Here is a 23,736-nt window from a genome sequence, read left to right as displayed (position 1 = left end):
TCTAGTCTGTGCCAAACTATTGTTCTGCCTTGTCTTGTTGATCTAGATCTGGACCTTGGCCCTCCGATCCATGTACCTATTGAAATTTTTCTTCAGTCAAAATTCAGCTGGCAGCTCATTCCACACCCCTACTACTCTCTTCTTGCAGAAGTTCCCCAAATTTTCCCTTTTCACCCTTAATCTATGTCCTCCAGTTATTATCTCACCTAACCTCAGTGGAAAAAGTCTGCTTGCATTACTCTATCTATACCCATTATAGTTTTATGTACCTCGATCAAATCCCCTCATTCTTCTATGCTATTTTTCCATGTAACTCAGTTCTTCAAGTCCTAGCAACATACCTGTAAACCTCCTTTGCACTCTTTCAGTCTCATCGATATCTTTCCTGTAGTTTGTTGACCTAAATTACACACAATACTTGCTATCTGGCCTCACCAATGTCTTATACAACTTCATCACATCGCAACCCCTGCTCTCAATACATTGATTACAGTATTGGCTTTATGGTATTCGAAACGTTTGTCAAATGAATGCGATAATAATAAATCTGTGAACTTTGAGGGAAAAAAATTGGTGTCAGACAAGAGGTATGATCTTCACTATATTAAGCATGACAGAAATATTGTGGCTTATGCAGCAGTTTGCAGCATTTCATTGTTGACTGTGCTTGAATAGACTCCTCCTAGACATCACCAGCAATTGAAGAGGCTGCATTTCAGCAATGGACCTACTTTCAGAAGATAACTGGCTGCAGACTGGACAATCAGCAGTTTGCAGTGTTGCTCATCTAATCAGGGTGCAGTGTTTCATTACCTGGCTCCAGTGTTCTGGCTGGTTGGACATGATCAGGAAACCTCCGTCATCAATCAGCACGCACAATAGATCCTGAAAACCAATCATTGAAGGTGTTAAATGAGCTGTCAGGCAGTTCGCCATATGGCTAACAATTGGTCTAGGTTGACTTTTGCCCAAACTGCTGCTCAAGGAGTTGGCAGAAAGCCACCTCGATGCAATTATCCGCATAGTTATTAATGGCCAAAGCAACCTCCATCTGAGTTCTTGACATCTGAGCTTTGCCTTGTACACCCAGTTTGCTGTATTACCATGGAACAATACAGTACAGAAACAGGCCTTTTGGACCATCTAGTCTGTGCCAAACTATTATTCTGCCTGGTCCCATTAACCTGCACCCAGATCATAGCCCTCCATACCTCTTCCATCCACTTTCCTATCCACCTATTTCTTAAATGTAAAAATCAAGCCTGCAGTCATCTCCTCAGCTCATTCTACACTCTCAGCACCCTCTGCATGAAGAACTTTACCCTCAAAACATTTTCCTTTTCACCCTTAGTAACCCCATGACCTCTAGTTCTTATCTCACCTTTTTTTTTTTTCTTTCTTTGGCTTGGCTTCGCGGACGAAGATTTATGGAGGGGGTACTAACATCAATAGAAAAAGCCTACTTGCATCGACTCTATCTATACCCCTCCTAATTGATGACGAAGGTGGCCTGTTTTCCAGAGCTCTGTTTCTCCGACCCAATATGCTGAGCATGCGGCAGGGCTGTGGGCCATTCTATCTCTTCTCAGCCATGTATTGGCAAAGGAGCACCAGCAAGATTGAGCGAGACAGTGATCCCAATTGTTTGAAATACACAGTGAGCACAGGACCATCAGCAGAACACTCAGTTGTTCAAGTCACTTTTTTTTAAAAATTTTTTTTAATTATTTTAAATTTTTTATTCATGTGAGAAAGAGGACAAATGTTGCTCAACAGATACCATGTGTTCCCTCCTCTAAGGGCATGTACATAGTCAGGAAAAAAGGCAGTTAGGGGAGTTTAAACCCAGAGGCTCTATCTATACCCATTATAATTTTATGTACCTCTATTTCTATGTCTCTCAATTTCTTCAATGGCTCTGCCTGAAAGATGCAGTTCAACAAGGAGGTCCCCAGGTCAATGTCGCTGCCACTTCACACTGCCCCAATTAACTCACACTGCCCAACGTGTCCAAAGACAAGGCAAGTAGGGATAAAGCATAGCCACAATCTGAGAAACAACCCCTTCAACAAATGGAGAGCTGTGGAGATATTTCCAGAGAGTCTGAACCTTTTTGTAAGAGCTGTTTTGTGTGATTGCCCAGAAAATACTCTTGAAGCCAGGACACCAGAGAACAGGCGATGGCCAACCCCACCCCACAGGAAACCCTCCACTTGGAACCCCTCTTGCCACAGATGAACAGAGTGTGTCTGGAGAGCAAGAAGGGAAAAAAGAAGAAATGAAGCTTGTGCAAGAGGAGAGGATGGAGGGATTTTCCTGAGTTGGTTTAAGCTGTGATTGATGGGGTCTTGAGGAGGGCATTGGGTCTTTGTTAGTTTTAGCCATGCAGGTCATCGTGGCTAGGTTTGCTCAGTGATTAGTGGTCTTTGATGAAGTGAGAGGGGGCAGTGGATATTTTATAGCCTGTTCAGGATGACCCTGTACTGTTTCTCCTTGTCCTCTTCTTTCAAGGCACCAAAACTTCAGGTTTAAATGAAACAAATGCAAAAAGCAACCTGAGTTAGTACCAAATCTTCAGTCTGATTTTAATCTGAAGGGATGGAATCTAACCTGTTCTCAGGAGAGGGTGATGGAGGCAGGTATGGCACAATCCACAAAGTAATCACTCATTCTGTGTGTTCATCTTGTCTGATGTACAAAGGATCAAGTGCAGAAAAATGTTACTCCCTGCACCAAATTTTTGGGGCAATTTGTAATTGCAAGTAATAGCAGTCAAAATATAAAAAGATTATGTGCAACAAAATAAAATTTACCATTTGTCTAATAATATAATTGGATGGTTGACAGATATAGGGCTTTTTTCTTTGGAGTGATAAAGGATGAGAGGTGACTTAGTGAAGGCATATAAAATTGTGAGGGGGTTAAATAAGATGGGCAACCAGCACCTGTATCCCAGGCCAACAGTAGCAAATACCAGATGACATCAATTTAAGGTAGAGGAATGTTTAGGGGGGATGCTAGAGGCAAGTTTTGTTTTTTTACACAGAGTAGTGGGAATGCATTGCCTGGGCTGGTGGTGGTGGTGGAGGTAAGAAACACGGAGGGGTATGGGCCAGAGGTGGGAAGGGTTTGATTGCTGTGGATTAAGTTTATATAGATCAGCATAACATTGTGGGCTGAAGGGCCTGTAGTATGCTGTCATGTTCTATGTTCTATAAAATGTGAACACACAAATCACAGTCGACTCAGATCAGGTGCCAGTAAATTGGATCAGTATAGATGGGTACTCGTTGGTCGTTATGGACAGTGAGCCTGTGTCTGTACTCTGAAACTCTTTGCCTGACATGAGGAGATAAAGTGCAAGAGGTAGAATTTACGGAATCTCCTGGAGAGGATAAAAGTTCCAGAGAGATTCAAGCATTTCATTTCTAGACTGGCGAAAGCATGCCCATTGAAAATAAAGGATGCAATACGAGCAGAACAGGAGGGGCTTTTTAGACAGGAAGAGAATCTAGAGTCTAGAGATAACAAAGACATGCATAAGGCAAGATGGGTTGGGGTATAATTCAATGTGACTCATGTGGTAGCATTCTTTCCCGAGTCAGAAGGTTGTGTCTGCACAGATGCAGACTGTACACTGGCGTGCAGTTACTTAGGTTCAGAGTCTCTGTTTCAGCTTTCAGCTGAGATGTCAAATATCCCATGAAAATATATCATGTCAAATTTTCAGTTCTAATTCTTCCCTACTCAACATCACTGAATAATTGGGCTCCTGGTCAGGATTAAAGTGTGTTTATGGAATTAACGTGACTGTCTCAATTCCCACATTCCAACCATGACTACACTTCAAGTGTTATATAGTTGATTACCAATGGCGCAATGTAAAAGCAAGTCTTTCGTCTTCAGGGAAGACTCTTTGGTGATGTGAACTTATGGTCGAAAATTCATCTGTGTGATAAATATCAATCTCAGGTAATTGTGAGAAAATTAGCAGGAGTTAAGGTGGTATGTGAGTTGGAAGGAAAGGTTGAGAATCACTGCTCTAGACCCAATTGTTACTAAAACATTTTGCTTGAAAAAAATTGTCATTGGCCCATTTCCTTTGGATTTATGAAACCGTGCACATAACGAGTCAATTAAGCATGATTAAAACAGTAGTTTTCAAACTTTTTCTTTCCACCCACTTACCACCTTAAGCAACTCTTTCCTAATCACAGAACACCGATGGCATAGGGATTATGTAAAGTGGTATGTGAGTGGAAAGAAAAAGATTGAGAACCACTGAGTTAGAGAAAAGGGACTATGGGAATTGAAAACAGCATCCTTTTTTCCTGTTATTTAAACCAGAGGGTCTTTCAATTTAATTTACTAGGTTAGCCGTGAGACAAATCAGACAGTGAAGGAGTCAGATGGTCATGTGGTAGAGCTGGGGTTTGAAATCTATGGCTGCAATTCACACAGGATCTTTGACCTACTACCATCCAGAAGGAGGTACAGGAGCATCAAAATCAGGACTACCACGCTGGGAATTAGTATTTTCCCGCAGGCTGTATCCTGTAACCAAATAAATGATTCCAAAATATTTACATATACCGTATTTGATGGCATATAAGACCCACAGGCATATATGACACCTCTTCCCCTACCCCCTTCATTTCAGCAGGGAATATTGATTTTTTTAGTGCAATTACAGGTAAGCATTTAATGTCATTTTGAATACATAGCTACAGTATGGCAGAAAAAAACTGGAACAACAGGAAAATTCTTTTTTAATAATAATACTGTTGTAATTTACAAGAGAAAACAAAAGCAGCTTAGCTATAGCTGAAAACATTTTTCAAAAACAAACTGCTGCTGTTGGTCCCCATGCTGGTCCTGCTGCCCCAGTCTCTCTTAGCCACCTGCTGTCCCATTCTCTTCCAACGGCCCACTGTCAGTCCCCACGCTGTTCCACTGTCCCACTCTCTCCCGGGGTGGGAGGGAGGTGGTGGAGGGAAGCAGGATGGTGGAATCAGTGTGAGGACTGGTGGCAGGCTGTGGGGAGGGAGTGGAGAGAGCAGGGCAGTGGGACCAGTATGGGAACCGAGAGTAGGCTGCTGGGAGTCTCCTGATAGCCCACTCCAGTCTCCACACTGATCCCACTGCCCCACTCCCCACCCGACAGCCCGCCACCAGCCCCTACATTGATCCCACCACCCCTCTCTCCCCTGACAGCCCGCCTCCAGCCCCCACACTGATCCCACCACCCCAGTTTCCACCGACAGCCTGCCACCAGCCCCCATATTGATCCCACTGCCCCACTGCCTACCACCAGCCCCCAACGATAGATGGCAATGATGCTAGTGAGCCACACAGCAACAATGATCAGTGTTGGCGCTACTCACTGTTATCATCCTAATTTCAACTTCGCATACAAGACCCGGGGGATATTTTTGAGCCATATTTTGGGAAAAAAGTGGGTCTTATATGCCATCAAATACAGTATGAATTTATCTTTATGTGTACGTGAGATTATTATCTATTGTGTATAGTGTGGTCCAAAGAAATGCTGTTTTGTCTGGTTGCCTATAACTCTATAACTTGGTGTTACAGAGTCACGGAGTCACACAGTGCACAAACAGGCCCTTCAGCCTAACTTGCCCACGGCAACCAAAATTTCCCACCCACATTAGTCCCACGTGTATCCGTCCAATTTTTTCTTAAACATTGCAATAGTGCCTGACTTAACCGCCTCCGCTGACCGATTCCCCTGCTCTGAGCAAAAAGACTCTGTGCGTTCATCCAATCGGTTTCTCTCATGATCTTGTACCCCTCTGTGAGATCACCCCCCCTCATCCTCCTGTGCTCCAAGGAATAAAGTCCCAGCCTGCTCAACCTCTCCCTATAGCTCAGGACCCCGAGACCTGGCAACATCCTCGACAATCTTCTCTGCTCCTTCTCCAGCTTGACGACATCTTTCCTGAGGCACGGAAAGATGACCAAAACTGAACACAATTCTCCAAATGGGACGTCAACAACTTCTTATACAACTGCAACATGACCTCCCGACTTCTGTACTAATTACTCTGACTGATGAAGTCCAATGTGCCCACCCTATATACCTGAGGTACCTCTTTCAAGGTACTTTGTGCCTGTATTTCAAGATCTCTCTGCTCTACAACACTCCCCAGATCCCTACCATTCACTTACCCATGAGACCCAGAATTATGTTTTTTTCCAGATGTCACCAAGGATCAAGATGATGGATCAGGAAACCAGGTTCTCTGAACAGCAGAGATCAGATAGAATGGAACCAGGCAAGGTAGTTCTAACCAACTGAATAACTGGGAGGTTGAGGACGAGGAAGTTAATGTTAGCAATGACAGACTGGCTAAGGACACACCCATTATAAATCACTGGATCACAATCAGGAGCATGTTTCCCCTTCCCTGAATCTTGGGACATATGACCATTTTGAACCATGGCCTGTATGGCTGACATTGGCCTCTGGGAGCAGGGAGGTGATGATGACAACCGATCTGTTCAATTCTTTCATGAATTGTCAGCTAAGCACACAAGAACTGAGCTCAGCCAAACTCAGCTCCCTGTACCCTAGTCCACTGTATTTTTCATTTTCTAACTTGCTGCACCAAGAAAGTAGAAGCAGAGCTACCTCATACGCACCTCGCTGTTCACATCACAGTCCATCTCACAGTCAGAAGATGGCATACACTGTGCAAAGTAAAAAGAAGAGGATGTCAGTGTATGGTTTTGGTGCTGTTGACATGCTCCGTACCCACTGCTGAGTGTCACAGTGACAATTGTAACCCGTTATCTTCACCACTTTATGTCAACATATTCACACCAAGAACTGTGTTCGAGCTTTGCCATGCAGGTCTTGCAACAGGGATGTAGTATGACAACAGGGAGGCAGGAGGAAGCTGACTCACACAAGCCTACAAATGAGATTCTGTTTTTGCTCACCATGCAATTCAATTTCAATAGCAAGAGGACTAATTTCAAATTGCATGGTCCATAATTTTCCTCTTGGGTTGTTCACACATCACACATCCAATGACCAATGAGCAATCGTGGAGGAGCCAGGATGTGATCGGCATGGAGGTGCCCAGATGTGATCAACAAGGTTATAAGGATTGTTATTGATTGATCCAGATCATAATAAGGCCTTCAGGCACAGGAGCAGAATTAGGTTATTTGGCCAAATCGAGTCTGCCCCACCATTCAAACCATGACTGGTGTACTTTTCCTCTCAACCCCATTCTCCTGCCTTCTCCCCATACCGCTCAAGAACCTATCAGCCTCCTCTTTGAATCTACCCAAATGACAACGTTCAGTATATTAAATGAGTGTGGGATAAGATAACTACTGGTGCTTACACATGAATGCACATACAGACACATGTTCCTCATGAACACAAATGCATGCAGGCCCCTTATCCAAAAACTGAGCAGGGTGTCAGTGTAAGCACCGATGTTGGTGCTGCTCTCTAATGGGCGAAGAGATCTGTGTGTGGTGGGTAGCTCTGGCATAGAGGGCCAACCCCACGCGTGGTTTTACCTTTCGTGGCTCCGCCTGATCTCGGTCTGTCTGGTTACTGGCTAGAATTTTAAATTTTGACACCCATGCTTCATAGTCGAGCTTCACTCCGACCACTGTGGAAGAAAAAAATTGGCAGAATGAGGAGGATAATATTGAATTTGGGGCGTGATTCTGCAAAACTGGGAAATCCAGAGGAAGTGAGTGGTTGGAAACATTTTGCACCATTGTTGAAATCTTACTTCCGGCTTCGACTGCTGCAGGCTCACCCCATTTGCTGCTGAGTCCTCATCTTGTCCCTGACAATGCTGACACACCCCTGGCCACAGTCCCTCGACACTGTGGGGTCCTAATTCTGACAAACGAGTGAGTTCAGGGGGAGGAAACAAGTTCTGGAGCACATCAACATTACAAAGGAAGAGGTGTGGGAGATTCTCATAAAGATGGATAAATCTGTGCCAGGTGATATGGGACACAAGGGAGGGGATTGCTGGGGACCTGGAAGAGATCCTTGTAAAACAGGTGAGGTCCCAGAAGACTGGATTATAGCTAATATTGTCCCTTTATTTAAGAAGGGCAACAGGGAGAAGCCAGGAAACTATTGGCTGGTGAGCCTTGTATCTAAGAGGATTTATTTACATTTAGAAAATCTGCAACAGATTGGGGGGGCGGTCGTCAGCATGACCTTGTATGTGGGAAATCGTGAGAGGTTTTTGAGGTAAAAAAATTGGGACACAAACATTCTGGAGAAACTCAGCAAGTCATGCAGCATTAATAGGAAGTAAAAGGGTAACCAACGATTCGGGCCTGGTCTCTTCATCAGGTGTAAGCAAAAATAGGCAGGCATCTGCACAAAAAGGTGAGGGGAAGGGGGAGTAGGAGAAGAGGGAGGAATGGGCAGGGGAGGAGCGCAGGCTAAAAGGTAAGAAGTCATACAGGTGAGAGGGTAGAAGAAAAAAACGCTGAGAAGTGTAGGGGGAAGAGGATAGTTCTCTGACGGGAGAAAGGGGTGGGGAGCTGGAGGAAAGAGACATAAGGATAGGGAAAGAGAGACCAGGGAGAGGGTTAAGAGAAATGGGAGAGATGGATGTCAATGTCGTCTTGTTGGAGACTGCTGAGATGGAATAACAAGGAGTTGTTCCTCCAATTTGTACATGGACTCGGTTTGGCAGTACACGAGGCCAGGGAGAGACATGTTGATATGGCAGTGGTGTGTGGAATTGAAATGGTGACCACTGGGACATCATGTTATGGTTGTGCAAAACATTGGCACTTGGAGAACTGTACACAGTTCTGGTTGTCTCGCTACAGGAGAGATGTGATTAAGATGGAGAGGGTGTTGAAAAGATCCACAAGTATGTTACTTGGATCAGAGGGCTTGAATCATATGAGATTGGATCATCTTGGGACTGTTTTCCCTGGAGTGACAGAGCTGAGAGGTGACATGATAGATTGAGCTATGGGTAGGGTAGATCGTCTATTTCCCATTTAAGGGTGGATAAATCTAGAGGGCATAGGTTTAAATTGAGAAGAAGGAGGTTTAAAGGTGATCTAAGGGGTAATTAATTTACAAAGGGTTGTCAGTATCTGGAATGAGCTACCAGAAGAGGCAGTGCACGCAGGAACAGGAACAACATTTACAAAAGCATCTGGACAGGTACTTGAATGAGCAGGGTATTAAAGGGATATGACATTGATGTAGACAAGTGGCATTGGTGTAGGTAGGCACTATAGACAAACAAGAAGCCAGCAGATGCCAGGGAACTAACTAGTACAATACACAAAGGTTCTGGTTGTACTCATCAGGTCAACAGGCATCCATGGAAAGCAATCGGCAGTCGACATTTGGAGCTTGAGCCCTTCCTCGGGTAGGCATATGTGAAGAAGGACTTAGGTATGAAATCTCGACTGCCTATTGGTTTCTATGGATGCTGGGTGACCTTCTGAGTCCCTCCAGCATTTTTGCTGCATTTCTCTGCTACGCTATGATTCCAGAAGACCAATTACTCATTTTTCTTTTATTTTTAAATTTATAGGTGCAGCACAGTAATTGGCCCTACCGGCCCACAGGCTCACTCCCCACAATTACACCCAGGTGAATAATTAACCTTCTAACCCCGTACGTCCTTCTTTGGAACGCGGGAGGAAACCAGAACACCCAGAGGAAACCCACGCAGACACAGGAAGAACGTTCCAACTCCTTACAGACAGCGACGGATTTGAATCTGGGGTGCTGGCGCTGTAAAAGAGTCGCATTGACCGCTACGCTAACCGTGGTATTATCTTCAGTTTAAAATCATAATCCTTGCAAGTCCTGCAAGTAATGATAGTAAAATATCAACAAAGTCCCTGTGACCGCATTCTGCTCAAACCCTTTGAGTTCACTGAAAGCAGTGTCTTTACCTTCAGGTGTCCTGGGTTCTCGATTTATTTCTCTTTTTTAAATCCTAATTCTCCTTATTTGATGTCAAAGTTGGTATTTGGTGAAATATCCTAGGATGTCTTACTATGGAAAAAGTGAGATATGGATAACTGTTTTCAACGATAAGTTGATGAGTGACGTGATTTAACATACCAGCAGGTTTCAGGGATTTCCCCTGGATACGAAGGTCCACAACAGCACTCACGAGGATCCCAATGCTACTGTTCAGCAGGTCCATCTCCAACATGGAGTTAGCTGAGGATCAAGTGGAACCACGTTATAATTTGTTCACATTGCAATTTAACTTGATGAGGTCAAAGAACTAGTCTCAGAGAAGTGAAAAGAACACAAATAGGTGGCAACATTTCTGAGAAATGGAAAAATAGCAAAATAACTTCATTATGCAAAACTTTGGCTAGGCCATGATTGGAGTGAATGCAATACACAAAAGTGCTGGAGAAACTCAGCAGGTCACACAGCATCCACAGGAAGTTTCAGCCTGGGCCCTTTGTCCATCACATTTGGAGTATCATGTCACTGCATTACAGGAAAGATGCATGGGCTTCGGAAAGGATGTGGAAGAGGTTCAATGCTATCTGCTGGAGGAACTCAGTGGTTCAAGCAGCATCAGAGGGAAATAAAGGATGGTCGAGGTTTCGGATCTGAACCCTTCAAGATTGGGACTGCAGAGAAGCCAATGTAGAGGAGAGGGTTTTTGTGCCCAGTCCCCCTCTCCACCCTGTGTGACTCATCTTCCTCCATCTTACCCCAATGATATTCTTGCCTCTCTCTCCTTTTGACCCATCTGCCAATCCCCATCTCTGTCCATCATGATTACCCCTCCCTGTTCCGCCAATCCCACACGGGGCCCCTGTCTGACCTTTGCATTGCCTTCTCTTTCAACACTCCCAGCTTTGATGCAAAACATCCTCAACTACTTTGTCTCTTTCACTGACACTGCTCAACCCATTGAGTTCCTCAAGCAGTCTGCATTTGGCTTCAGATTTGAGGGCCTGCTGGCTCCTGTGCCTCATCAGGATGCTTGCTTGGATTAGAGAGGCTAGCTATGAGAAGAGGTTGGCTTGTTTTCTCTGGCATGCTGGTGACTGCGGGAGGAACTGATGGAGGATTATTAACATTATGAGAGATATAGCTGAGGTAGATGGTCAGAATCTTTTTTCTGAGGATGGAACAGCCAAATACTGAAGGGCAGATATTTAAGGCAAGAGGGGTAATATAAAGAAGATTTGTGGGGCAGGCTTTCTGACACTGAGAGTGGTGGGTGCCCAAAAGAGGTTGCCAGGAGAGGTTGGTGAAAGCAGAAATGCCAGTTGTATTTCAGAAGCATTTAGAGAGACAAGGGATGGAGGGATTTGGACCACTTGTAGGTAGATGGGATGTTAAATCTGGTTTACACAGACAAGGTGGGCCAAAGGGTCTGTTCCTGGGATGCACTGTTGTGTGTTAGACAATTTAACATCACAGCATAGTATAGGCCCTTTAGCCCATGATGTTGTGCTAACCTATCACAATCTAACCCTTCCTTACCTCACACCCATATCCCTTTATTTTTCTTACATCTATGTGCCTATCAAAGAGTCTTTCAAATGTCACTATTGTACCAGCCTCCATTGCCACCTCTGCCAATGCATTCTAGGCACCCACCACTCTGTGGAAAAAAACTTACCTCTGACATCTTACTTAAACGTACCTCCACTCACATTAAACAGATGTCTCTCAGATTTGCTATTGTCACCTCAGGGAAAAGGGCATTGGCTGTCCACCAGTGGACATAACTTTATATTAAGTCACCTCTCAAGAAAATCTCTAGTTCTGTCAACCTTGCTTCATATGACACAATCCAAGCCTAGTAAATGTCCTCTGAACCCTCTCCAAAGCATCTGCATTTTTCCCGTAATGAGGCAACCAGAACTGAACATAATACTTCAAGTATTGTTGAACCAGAGATTTATAGAGCTACAACATTACCTTATGTACTTCATGGCTCTTCCCCCCACCCCCCATCCCCCAGCAATAAAAGCCAACATTCCACTTGCCTTCTTGATCACCTGTTGCACCTGCAACCCCCATCTTTTGTGATTCATGCACAAGCACTCCCAAATCACTCTGCACAACAGCATGCTGTAATCCTTCACCATTCAAATAATAATCTGATCTCTACTATTTTACCTTCCAAAGTGGATGACTCACATTTAGCAACATTGTACTCCATCTTGCCCATTCACTTTACCGATCTGCATTTCTATGCAGACTCTCCACATCCTCTACAAAATTTGCTTGTCCACTCAATTTAGTGTTATCAGCAAACTTAGATGTGCTCTCCTCAGTCCCTCTTCCAAATCTTTACTGCATGTCATGAATAGTAGCAGGTCCAGCACCAATTCCTGCAGCACTCTGCTCAGCACGGATTGCCAATCAGAGAAACACCCATTTATGCCAACTCTCTGCCTTCTATGGGTTAATCGGTCCTGTAACCATGCTAATACATCACTCCTCAACTCTAGGAATCCTTATCTTCTAGATATGTCTTTTACATGGCACGTTATCTAGATACCCAAGTGTACATCATCCACCTGTTCCCGTCCATCCACTGCACTCATAATCTCCTCAAAGTACTCCAGTGCATTTGTCAAACAGGAACACTTTCTGAATCCATGCAGGGTCTGTCCTACAGAACAATTTTTAATCCTGATACCTTACCATTTCTTTCTTAATTATAGTTTCAAGCATTTTTTAAAATTTCAGACATTAAGCTACCTAACTAACCTCTATATACCTGCCTTTTGCCTCCATCCTTTATTAAACAGTGATGTGACATCTGCTGTCTTCCAATCTGTTGGGATCTGCCCAGTGTGCAGAGAATTTTGGTAAAATATCAACAAAGTTCCAACTATATCTCTTGCTTTTTTTTCAATGCCCTGAAGTATATTCCATCAGGATCAAGGGACTTAACTACCACTCAGGCCACTAATTTGCTCAGGACTACCTCCTTAGTGATGCTGATTGTTTCAAGATCTTCACCTCCCATCACATCCTTAGCATCATTCTTTGACAAATTAGAGGTGTCCTCCACCGTGAAGATTGACACAATTGTTCAAAGCTTTGGCCATTTCCACGTCACCCAGTATTAATTCCCCCTTCCCATCTTCCAAGGGATCTACATTCACTTTAGGCAGCCTTTTCAGTTTTATATAAATATAAAAAATGATTACTGTATTTTATTTCAGTAATGATGTGTATGAACGTGTCTCTATATGCGTGTGTGTGTGTGTGCATGCAGTTGTGAGTGTCTGCATGTGTGTATGAATTTTTGTGTGTGTGTATAATGTGTATGTGTGTGAGTGATTGTGAGTGTGTTTGTTCACGCATACGTGTGTATGTGTTTGAGAGTGTGTGTCTGTGTGGATGTCTGTGTAGATGTATATGTGTAAGTATGTGTGTAGACATATTTGAATATTTGAGTGTGTGTCTGTTATGTGTGCGTATGTGTGACTGTATATGTGAGTACCTGTGTGTGTATGTACGTGTGTGACTCTATGTCTGTGTGTCTGCATGTGAGAGTGTGCATGTATGTGTGTATGCTTTTGTTTATGCATGTGTGTATACATGTTTGAGTGTGTGTGTCTGTGTGAGAGTGTGAATGACTGTATTTGTGTGTGTGTGTATTATGTATGAGTATTTGTGAGTGCATGTGTGTGCATTTGTTTACGTGTATCTATGTGTTTGAGTGTGTGTCTGTCTGTGTATACGTGAGTGTGTTTATATATCTGTGTGTGAGTGTGTGTGTATGTGTATGTGTGCATGAGAGTATGTTTGTTTACACTTGTGTGTGTATGTGTGAGTGTGTGTGTATGCGTGAGTGTGAGTATGTTTGCAGATGAATAATAAATTATTTGCAAACTCCTGGTTACAAATAAAAATGCGAACACGAGCCTGGTCTCTACGCAAGACACATACGTTCCCTGTACGGTGTACTGAAGATGAAGCCACTGTTGTCTAAGCTTCTCCTGTAGTAGCTTGCATTGAAGGGCTCCGGGTCCTCAATCCAATCTTCAGCAGCCCTGTAAACACACATAACTCAACACCAGGCAGATACATCTCCATCCACACTCTCGGAGGTTCTTTAAACCCAGCTTGTAAGAACATAATGAAGAGAGACTCATAGAATGTCTGTGTCTGAAATCACCATGAATCCCTAGTTAATCACACCCAATCACAGGAAGTGTGCACACCACTGACATTCAGGACAAAGGAGCAGATTTGGATAGTTAATTCAGCAACTGTTTCAGAAAATATTTTCAGGGTGGCATGGTTGGTGCAGTGGTTGTACATAGTCTCCGTGGCCCACGTGGGTTTCCTCCGGATGCTCCGTTTCCTCTCACATTCCAAAGATGTACAGGGTTAGTAGGTTAATTAGGTATAGTTGGGTGGCGTGGGCTCGTGGGCCTGAAGGCATGTTACTGTGCTGTACCTCTAAATTTAAAAAGATTAATTAAAATAAAATCAAGTTAAAAATAAATGACATAATAGTACATTATGTTGCAGGGACGCTCTATCTTTCAGTGAGGTAGCAAATGGACAAAGCGTATTTGAAGCCAGATACTAAGAGTTAGAACATAATACAGCACAAAAAAGCCCTTTGGCCCTCGACGTTGTGGCGACTTGTGCAAACCTACTCCACATCAATCTGACTCCTCCCTCCCTCACAGACCACAACTCTCCATTTTTCTTACATCAATGTGCCTGCCTAAAAGTCTTTTGAATGTCCCTATTGTACCAGCCTCCTTCACCATCCCTGGCTATGCATTTACACGGCACTCTGTGTAAAACCTACTTCTGACGTCTCTCCTAAACTTTCCTCCACTCACCTTAAACAGATGTTAACTCAGGAAAATGGTGCTGGCTGTCCAACATATCTAAGACCCTCATAACCTTATATCTCTATTAAGTCACCTCTCATCTTTTGTCACTCCAAAGAGAAAAGCCCAAGCTCACTCAACCTTTCCTCATAAGACACATTCTCCAATCCAGGCTATATCCTGGTACATCTCCTTTGCACCCCCTCCAAAGCTTCCACGTGCTTCCTGTAATGAGGCAACCAGAACTAAATGGAATACTCCAGTGAAGTCTAACCAGAGTTTTATAGAGCTGCAAAGGTTCACTCACGGTTCTTGAAATCAATCCCCCAACTAGGTCCACTAATCTCACCTTCCCTCATTATATCCATAGGCAACTCTGTCTGGTGTAGTCAATATTTCAGCAATGAGGCCAACATCATAGACAGGAAATTATTCAGAAAAAAACGAGGACCAAGATTAATCTGCACGCAGGGGATCCCATTCACTAAATTGAGTGACTTTTTTCAAAGAGGAAGCGAGGTATTCCGACGATGATTGCTGCAATTAATGTAGTTTGCTGACTAGACTTCAGAGTGTCCTTCAACAAGTTCCCACTTGGGAGGCTGGTCCAAATTGTAATAGCTCGTGGGATTCAGGGCAAATTAGCAAAATAGATTCAAGTTAGGCAGAAAGGGCTGATGGAAGGTTTGTTGTATGACTGGGAGCCTGTGACCTGTGGTGCCCACAATGCTCAGTGTTGCGACCTTTGCTGCTTGTTACATACCAGAATGGTCCTGATATGAAGGCTGAAGGATGAAGGGTGAACTCACAGATGTGTATACAGCCATCGAAGGAATAGATAAGGTGAATGCAGAGAGATCTTTGCCCAGACGATGTGAACTGGTAACCAGGAGACATCGATTTGAGGTGAAGGGGGTGAGATTTAACAGGAAACTGAGGGATAACATTGTGTACACAAAGGATGGTGAGTGTCTGGAACAGGCAACCAGAGGAGGTGGTTGAGGCAAGTGCTAATGCAACGTTAAAGAAGAAAATTGAAAAGGTATATGGATAGGATGAGTTTTGAGGTTTATAAAGAAGGCTTTTGGAATATTGGCCTTCATAAATCAAAGTATTGAGTACAGGAGTTGTGACGTTATGGCAAAGTTGTAAAAGACATTGGCGAGGCCAAATTGAGAGTATGGTGCACAGTTTTGGTCACCTAACTACAGGAAAAATATCAATAAGAGAGAAAGAGTGAAGAGAAGATTTACTAGGATGTTGCCCGGACTTCAGAACTGAGTTATAGGGAGAGGTTAAGCAGGTTAGGACTTTATTCCCTGGAGCGCAGAAGAATGAGGGGAGATTTGATAGATGTGTTTAAAATTATGATAAACAGAGTAAATGTAGATAGGCTTTTTCCTCCGAGGATAGGCCAGATACAAACTAGAGGACACAAGTTAAGGGTGAAAAGGAAAAAGTTTAGGGAGATTATAAGGAGAACTTCTTCACACAGAGTGTGGAATGAGCTGCCAGCTGAGGTGGTGAATGTGATCTCAATTTTAACACTTAAGAAGAAGTTGGATAGTTACATGGATGGGAGAGGTATGGAGGGCTTTGGGCTGGGTGCAGGTCAGTGGAACTAGGCAAACAGAAAATGGTTTGGCATAGACTGGAGGGGCCAAAGGGACCTGTTTCTGTGCTGTAGTGTTCTATGGTTGCATGGTTCTAACAAACTGCTGCAGAGTTAGTGTGTAGGCAGTATAGCAGCCTAGGGCAGAGTTACTGAACAAGGCAGTGTAACATCCTGGGACAGTGTTACTGTACAGGCCAATGTAGTATCTGGGGCAATATTAATGTATTGGGCAGAATAACATCCTGGGCGAAAGTGTTACAGGGAAGTGTAACATCCTGGGCAAGATTTACTATTCAGCATTACTGTACAGGGCAGTGTAACATTCGAGATCAGTTATTAAATAGGGATGTGTAATGTTCTGGGGCAGTGTTATTGTACAGCGCAATATAACATCCTGGACAAGAGTGTACAGGGCAGTGTAACCTCCTGGGGCAGAGTTAATGTACAGGGCAGTGTAACATCCTGGGGCAATGTTACTATACAGGGCAGTGTAACATTCTGGGGCAGAGTTAATGTACAGGGCAGTATAACATTCTGGGGCAATGTTACTATACAGGGCAGTGTAACATCCTGGGGCAGAGTTAATGTACAGGGCAGTATAACATCCTGGAGCAATGTTACTATACAGGGCAGTGTAACATCCTGGGGCAGAGTTAATGTACAGGCCAGTATAACATCCTGGGGCAATGTTACTATACAGGGCAGTGTAACATCCTGAGGCAAAGTTAATGTACAGGGCAGTATAACATCCTGGGGCAATGTTACTATACAGGACAATGTAGCATCCTGGGGCAGAGTTAATGTACAGGGCAGTATAACATCCTGGGGCAATGTTACTATACAGGGAAGTGTAACATCCTGGGGCAATGTTACTATACAGGGAAGTGTAACATCCTGGGGCAGAGTTACTGTACAGGGCAATGTAGTATCTGGGGCAATATTACTGTATTGGGCAGAATAACATCCTGGGCGAGAGTGTTACAGGGAAGTGTAACAACCTGGGCAAAATTTACTATTCAGCATTACTGTACAGGGCAGTGTAACATTCGAGATCAGTTACTAAATAGAGATGTGTAATGTTCTGGGGCAGTGTTATTGTACAGCGCAATATAACATCCTGGACAAGAGTGTACAGGGCAGTGTAACATTCTGGGCGAGAGTGTACAGGGCAGTATAATGTCTTGGGGGCAGTGTAATATTCTGCTGCAATGTTACTTTACAGGGCAGTGTAAAATCCTGGGGCAGAGCTACTGTGCAAGGCTGTGTGTCACTCTAGGGGTAAGTGTGGTCAATCCAAGGGTCAGTGTGTTTACTCTGATGGTCAGAGGTTACTCCCAGAGTCAGTGTGGTCTCTCTGACCACCTGTGTCCTAAATCTCAGATCAATTTTGTTTTTTGGGTAATTTTCTCTTTGGCTCGGCATTCCACAGAGTTTGTCCGTTCAATTGTGTTTCAGCTTGTGCCTTAGAACCTGATGTGGCAGCTGTCCTGTGTACCCCATCATGCCCTCAGTAGGTATGGGACCATCAACAACCTGGAACAATATGTTCCATGACTGGTGAGCACACAGATATTGGAGAAGCATTTCGGTTTCTGTGCTGTAATTGATCTATGGTTCATCCCTAAAAGGAATGGAATCTTCCTTAAATACTAGGTCTGATCTCTGTCCAGAACCCGACCCATAAATGGTATAACTAAGCTGACAGAAAAAACTGTTCATTTCATGGGCAAATCATTTTTTGGAAAGAAAATATTTGAAACTGGATACTCACTTGGATGGAAATATTCTTGTGATTCCTCCATCTGTGGCGACAAAGACTGCGAGCAGACCTAGCCTGGAGTTGTAGGGTGGTGACGGGGATGGGGACAGAAGGACAGACATCAGGGATTGGAAGTGGCCCAGAGGCAAAGAGGTGGAGATCGAGGTCAGGGAAAATGACCCAGGCAATGATGGGATGGCTCAAACAGAGACACAGAGTGAAAGAATGAAATAACACAATGAAATAAAACATGCAGAGATCCAATGCAAGTTGGAGAGAGACAGACATAAAATAGAGAGTGAGATGCAGCAGGACAGAAGGTGGAAGTGGGATAAAATAAGTGGGGAGGAGGGGAGAGACAAAATAAGTTAATTGTTCAAGAAAATCTCATACACTTGTGGATTCTCCTTCTGCAAAGCTTTTCCTCTGAGATTCATTTGAATTTCTTGTGAAGTGACATGGAAACAAAGCTTCCCCTTGTTGCTATCAACAAAATATGAGCTCACATGAACACATGTGGAGGTCACTTCCATCGTATCTGCGGTGAAGACTGCCCAGTTTATTAAAACATGAGAGGAGGCCTTTAGCCTGTTGGGTTCATGGCAACTCCTGGCAGAGGAATTTCATCTGTCCTGTTTCCTCTTTCCTTAATCCCCTGCTCTCCTTACATGCGGATCAACCCTTGCCACCCATCCCCACTGCAACCAATGAACCTAGCAGCCTGTCTCTGCAATGAGAGAAAGTGCATGTGGTTATAGCCGGATCAAAGCAACCCAGCTTCGTATTGACCCTGATCTCCAGTGCCGTGAGGCAGCACCGTTAACTTGTCGCAGGTTCTGTTGAATAGGTTTGGAAATGGTATGTTGGTGCAACAGATGACCAATGACCAAGTGGGCTTTGTGTCTGTTTGTGGACAGATGTCGGCTGCGCTCATTGGGCTCTCTGATTTAGGGTTGCAAGAACAGAAGGGTTAATTGCCCCAGATGGGTTCCATATGTCTGACTAACCAAAGAGAGTTCATTGTTGTTCCTGCATCCAGTGCTGTGGGGCATCTTTGAACAGACTGCACCAGGCAGCCAGGAATTGCCTGCCTGACAGCTCAACTTGCCATTTTTGTTGTGCCGCACTGTTAGCTGCCTTGCAGCTTCAGTACCCTTGGTCTGAATTTATACATTCTCCCCATTGCTGTGCGGGTTTGCTTTGGGTGCTGCCGTTTCCACCCGTGCCTCTTCGACGAGGTGTCGGAGAGTTGCCCCTTGGTGCATATCGGCTGCAGGACCATCGAGAAGGAGCACTGAGAGAGAGAGGGGAGGTCACAGGGAAATGAAGGAGGGAATCAGATTTCAGTCCACAAATGTGCTGGAGAAACTCAGCAGGTCATGTAGCATCCAGGGGAAAGACAGGGGTAACCAATGTTCTGGGCCTGAGCCCTTCATTAAGGTATGAACAAGAAGTAGGCAGGTGCCTGAATAAATAGAAGAGGAGAGGGGAAGGGGAAGGGGGAGGTGCACAAGCTAATCGGTGAAGTCATAGTTAAAAGATAAAGCTGGGAATTAACGGATGAAGATATTGATTGTGGAGGAATTGCATGAACAGGAAAAATCCCCTGGGAATATTTCACTGCATTGCAATGCAAGGTGAATGCCAGTTGCTGCTGGCGTGTGTATCTATCGCGATTCAGAGCAGCTCACGACTTGTGATGGGAACCCCACTCTTAAATTCCATCTGAGCTGCCAGCTCATCAGAAAGAGTTTGGAATTCACTCCAGGGGGTCTCTGTGCAGTGTGGCTGCACTCATCCTGCAGCATCCCGTCCTGGTGTGCCATTGACCCTCTTCCTGACCTCCCTCAACAGGTTGTGTGGCGCCAACAACTTACGTGTGCAAGTCATAATTCTTCCAGATTCTCTCCACTAATTTGGCAGTGATTCCTGAATCCAAGATCAGATTATAGATCAAGTCTGATTCACCTGGAGAAACACAGAGATGAGGATGGAATGTTGTTAGGTGGTTTCTTAACTTGATCCTTTTGCGATGCTCACTGCAGTCAGTGGGGTTGGAATCTCATGTCAACTCCACCCAGGAATGACCACGGCAACAATATTTACTGTGATGTTACACAAAGGCCCAATACATTGTTTTGACTAGGTGTGGCTGACTTCACTGAAGAAGAGGTCCCACCTCGAGTCCAGAGGCAGAGATCCAGTCAGATTGTTAGGCTTACATCTCCCCCCTGACCTTTTCATCTGAGACATGCCTGCTCTCCTCTGGGATTCTGCTTCCTGATGGAAAAAGGGATTGCTTGTAAATATGCTCCAATGCACAAACACCAGTTGAGATCTATTGCTAATGAGAATGGTTGTTGATTAGCTGAAATTCTTACCTGCTGCAGTCAAACACATACTTGTAAATAAAAACTAGAAGAGTAAACTAATTGAATTAAGAGACTTTCATTAAATCAGTTTATTCATTGTTCATTCACAGGATATGTGCTTGGTTTGAAATCTGTGCATCAATTGCTCACTATGCAATAGGGTTAATTCAGGAGATTAAGTCACTGCATTTGGATGACGATAATTAGAGCACAGGATCACTGTTTTAGGCTTAGGTTAAGCAACAACTGGTGAGGTAATTCTACCAGTGAAATGGAGAATCAGAGGAACATACAGGACATGAGGTGGCCAATTGGTCCATCACTCCCATGCTAGGGTAGCTATTTAGATTGTTCTTAGTTTGTAGCCTGAAAGGTCTTAGAACAGTACTGCACAGGTTCTTCAGCCCATGATGTGCTGACCTATGTAAATCTCCTCCACAACAATATAACCCTTCCCTACCTCACACCCATAACTCTACTTTTCTTAATTCCATGTACCTTCTTTTGAAGGTCCCTATTGCACCATCCTCCACCACAACCCCGGCAGTGCATTCCAGCCACCCACCACTCTCTGAGTAAAAAACTTACCTCTGACGTCTCCCCTGAACTTTCCTCCAATCACCTCATACAGATGTTCTCTGGTATTTGTTATTGTCTCTGTAGGGAAATGATGCTATCTATCCACCCTTTCTAGGCCCCTCATAATTGTTTATACTCCTCTATTAAGACACCTCTCATCCTTCGTCACTAGGGCTTTATCCTTTGGAGAGAAGGTGGATGAGGGATGATCTCATGGAGGTGTACAAATAACACACAGTCTTTTGTCCAGAGTAGGGGAATCGGTAACCAGAGGACACAGGTTGAAGGTGATGAGGGAGAGATTTAACAGGAACCTGTGGGGTACCTTTTTACACAAAGGGTGGTGGGTGTATGGAATGGGCTGCCAGAGGAGATGGTGGAAACAGGTATTATTGCAATTTTTAAGAAAAGATTGGATGGTTAAAGGGCTATGGTTTTAGAGAGATATGGGTTGAGAGGGATATGGGATTAGAAGGATATGGACTCTATAACTTGCACTTATCTGGAATAAACTCCATCTGCCATTTCTCTGCCCATATCTGTAACTGATTTGTATCCTGTGGATTTGATAGTCCTCTGCACTGTCCACAACTCCACTGATCATTTTATCATCTGCAAACTTACCAACACACCCACCAAGTCATTTATCTATTTCACAAACAACAGGGTGCCCAACACAGATTCCTGTGGTCATCAGGTCTTCAGAAACACCTTCCACAACTACCTTCTGTCTTTTCCGGGCTAGACAATTCCATATCCAGACTGTGGATCCCATGCTTCTCCTCCTTCTGTTACAGCTTACCATGAGGGACCTTGCCAAACACCTTTCTAAAGTTCATGTAGACAACATCCATGGTCCTACCCTGATCAATCACCTTTGTCACCTCCTCAAATAAACTCAAATTGGCAAGGCATGCCCTGCCCCTGACAAAGCCATGTTGACTGTCCCTAATTTGACCATGACTTTCCAAATGTGCTCAAATCCTATCCTGGATCATCTTTATTTCCCTTCATGAACAAAGATACAACATTAGATAGTCTCCAGTCTTCTGGGTCCTTTCCCGTCACAAGTAAGAATGCAAAAACTGCTAAGACCCCAGCAATTGCTTGTCTCTTTCAGTAACCACGGACTTGTTCACCTTAATGCTCCTCAAAAGACCCAACATCACCTCTTTCTTCATCTCAAAAAGGCCAACATTCTCCACATTATGCTCCATTTCACTAATTGTACCACTTCCTTTGACAGCTTGTTCCATATACTCACCACCCTTTGTGTGAAGAACCTTTCTTCCTAGTCCACTTTAAATCTCACATCCCTTCACTGTCAGTCCATGTCCTCTGGCTGTGGACATCCCCTGCTTGGCATATAGACTACAACTATTCCTTTATATATGCCCGATTAATTTATAAATCTCTATAAGGTCATGGCACAGACCCACCCTATCCACTCTTTTACCGCAATCCCTCCTGTCCCAGCAATGTCCTTGCGAATTATTTATGCACCCTATCTAGCTTAATTACATCCTTCCTGTAGTGTGGCACACAATATTCCAGCTGTGGTCTCACAAACATTGTAACAAGACATCCCAATTCTTGTACTCAATGAACCATCCATTGAAGATGAGCATGTCAAATGCCTGCTTCAGCATCCTGTCCCCCTGTGACATGACTTCCATGGAACAATGTATTGGTACACCTAATTCTCTACATTCCATATTACTCTCCAAGGCTCTACCATTCACTCTATATGTCCTGCCCTGATTTATTTTCGCAAAATGCATTACTTCACCTTTGTCAGAGTAAAATTTCATCTGCCATTCCTTGGCCCACTTTCCCAGTTGATCTAGATTCTGCTGTAACCATAGATAAACTTCCTCACTGTCCACCAATTTTGATATTATCTGCAAACTTACTAATCATGTCACCAGCATATTCATCCAAGTCATAAATACAGATGACAAACCATAGTAGACAAAGCACCCATCCCCGAGAAACACCCTGGTTGCAGGCCTCCAATCTGAGCAGAAACTCTCCACTACCTCCCTCCATCCCGCAAGCTCTATATCCAATTGGCCAACTCACTCTGGACCCCATGTTATCTGAACTTCTGGATCAGTCTCTCATGTGGGACCTTGTCAACAGTTTTGCAAAATTCCATGTAGACAACTGTCCAGTTTTGTTCAATGATCATGTGATAAATTTTTGAAGGCTTTAGAATGTCAAAAACACCCACCCATTCAGTCCTTTCTATTGTGATGACTGCAGCCCCCAACAGATTTGCCAAACGTGATTTAATGTTCATAAATCTATGGGAGTCCCTTATCTTATTTTCTAATGCTCTGTAACCATTGGCTTAGTAAAAGATTACAACAGTAGTGGGGTTACATTTGCTACCTTCCAATCTGTGGGAAGTGTTCTAGAATCTGAAGGAAGCATTCTAGAATCTGTGTGAAGTGCTACATAATTTGTGGGAAACATTCTAAAAGTCCAAGGAAGCATTCTAGATCCATGGGAAGTGATCTAGAATCTGGGGGAAGATTGCATTCCACAATCTGTGTGAAGAATTCTAGAAT

The 23,736-nt window shown here is 43.9% G+C and overlaps 1 protein-coding gene across 6 annotated transcripts in view; it reads right to left on the bottom strand.

Annotated features, from left to right (window-relative positions):
- LOC138763163 (voltage-dependent calcium channel subunit alpha-2/delta-2-like) overlaps positions 1 to 23,736 on the bottom strand; it is a 604,584-nt gene that overhangs the window by 29,130 nt on the left and 551,718 nt on the right. For 5 of the 6 annotated variants that reach the window (XM_069936885.1, XM_069936886.1, XM_069936887.1 and 2 more), the window contains 7 exons: positions 20,090 to 20,180; positions 18,225 to 18,287; positions 13,937 to 14,040; positions 10,112 to 10,213; positions 7,558 to 7,652; positions 6,664 to 6,711; positions 814 to 885 (listed from right to left, as the gene is read on the bottom strand). In XM_069936885.1, coding sequence (XP_069792986.1) covers positions 814 to 885; positions 6,664 to 6,711; positions 7,558 to 7,652; positions 10,112 to 10,213; positions 13,937 to 14,040; positions 18,225 to 18,287; positions 20,090 to 20,180 — 575 coding nt within the window. Of the gene's footprint in view, positions 1 to 813; positions 886 to 6,652; positions 6,712 to 7,557; positions 7,653 to 10,111; positions 10,214 to 13,936; positions 14,041 to 18,224; positions 18,288 to 20,089; positions 20,181 to 23,736 lie in introns of all 6 variants that reach the window. The other variant, XR_011357359.1, reaches the window with a different exon arrangement.

Source organism: Narcine bancroftii, chromosome 5, assembly GCF_036971445.1.
Source record: "Narcine bancroftii isolate sNarBan1 chromosome 5, sNarBan1.hap1, whole genome shotgun sequence".
Classification (NCBI taxonomy): domain Eukaryota; kingdom Metazoa; phylum Chordata; class Chondrichthyes; order Torpediniformes; family Narcinidae; genus Narcine; species Narcine bancroftii.
This window is presented reverse-complemented; position numbering and strand designations above follow the sequence as displayed.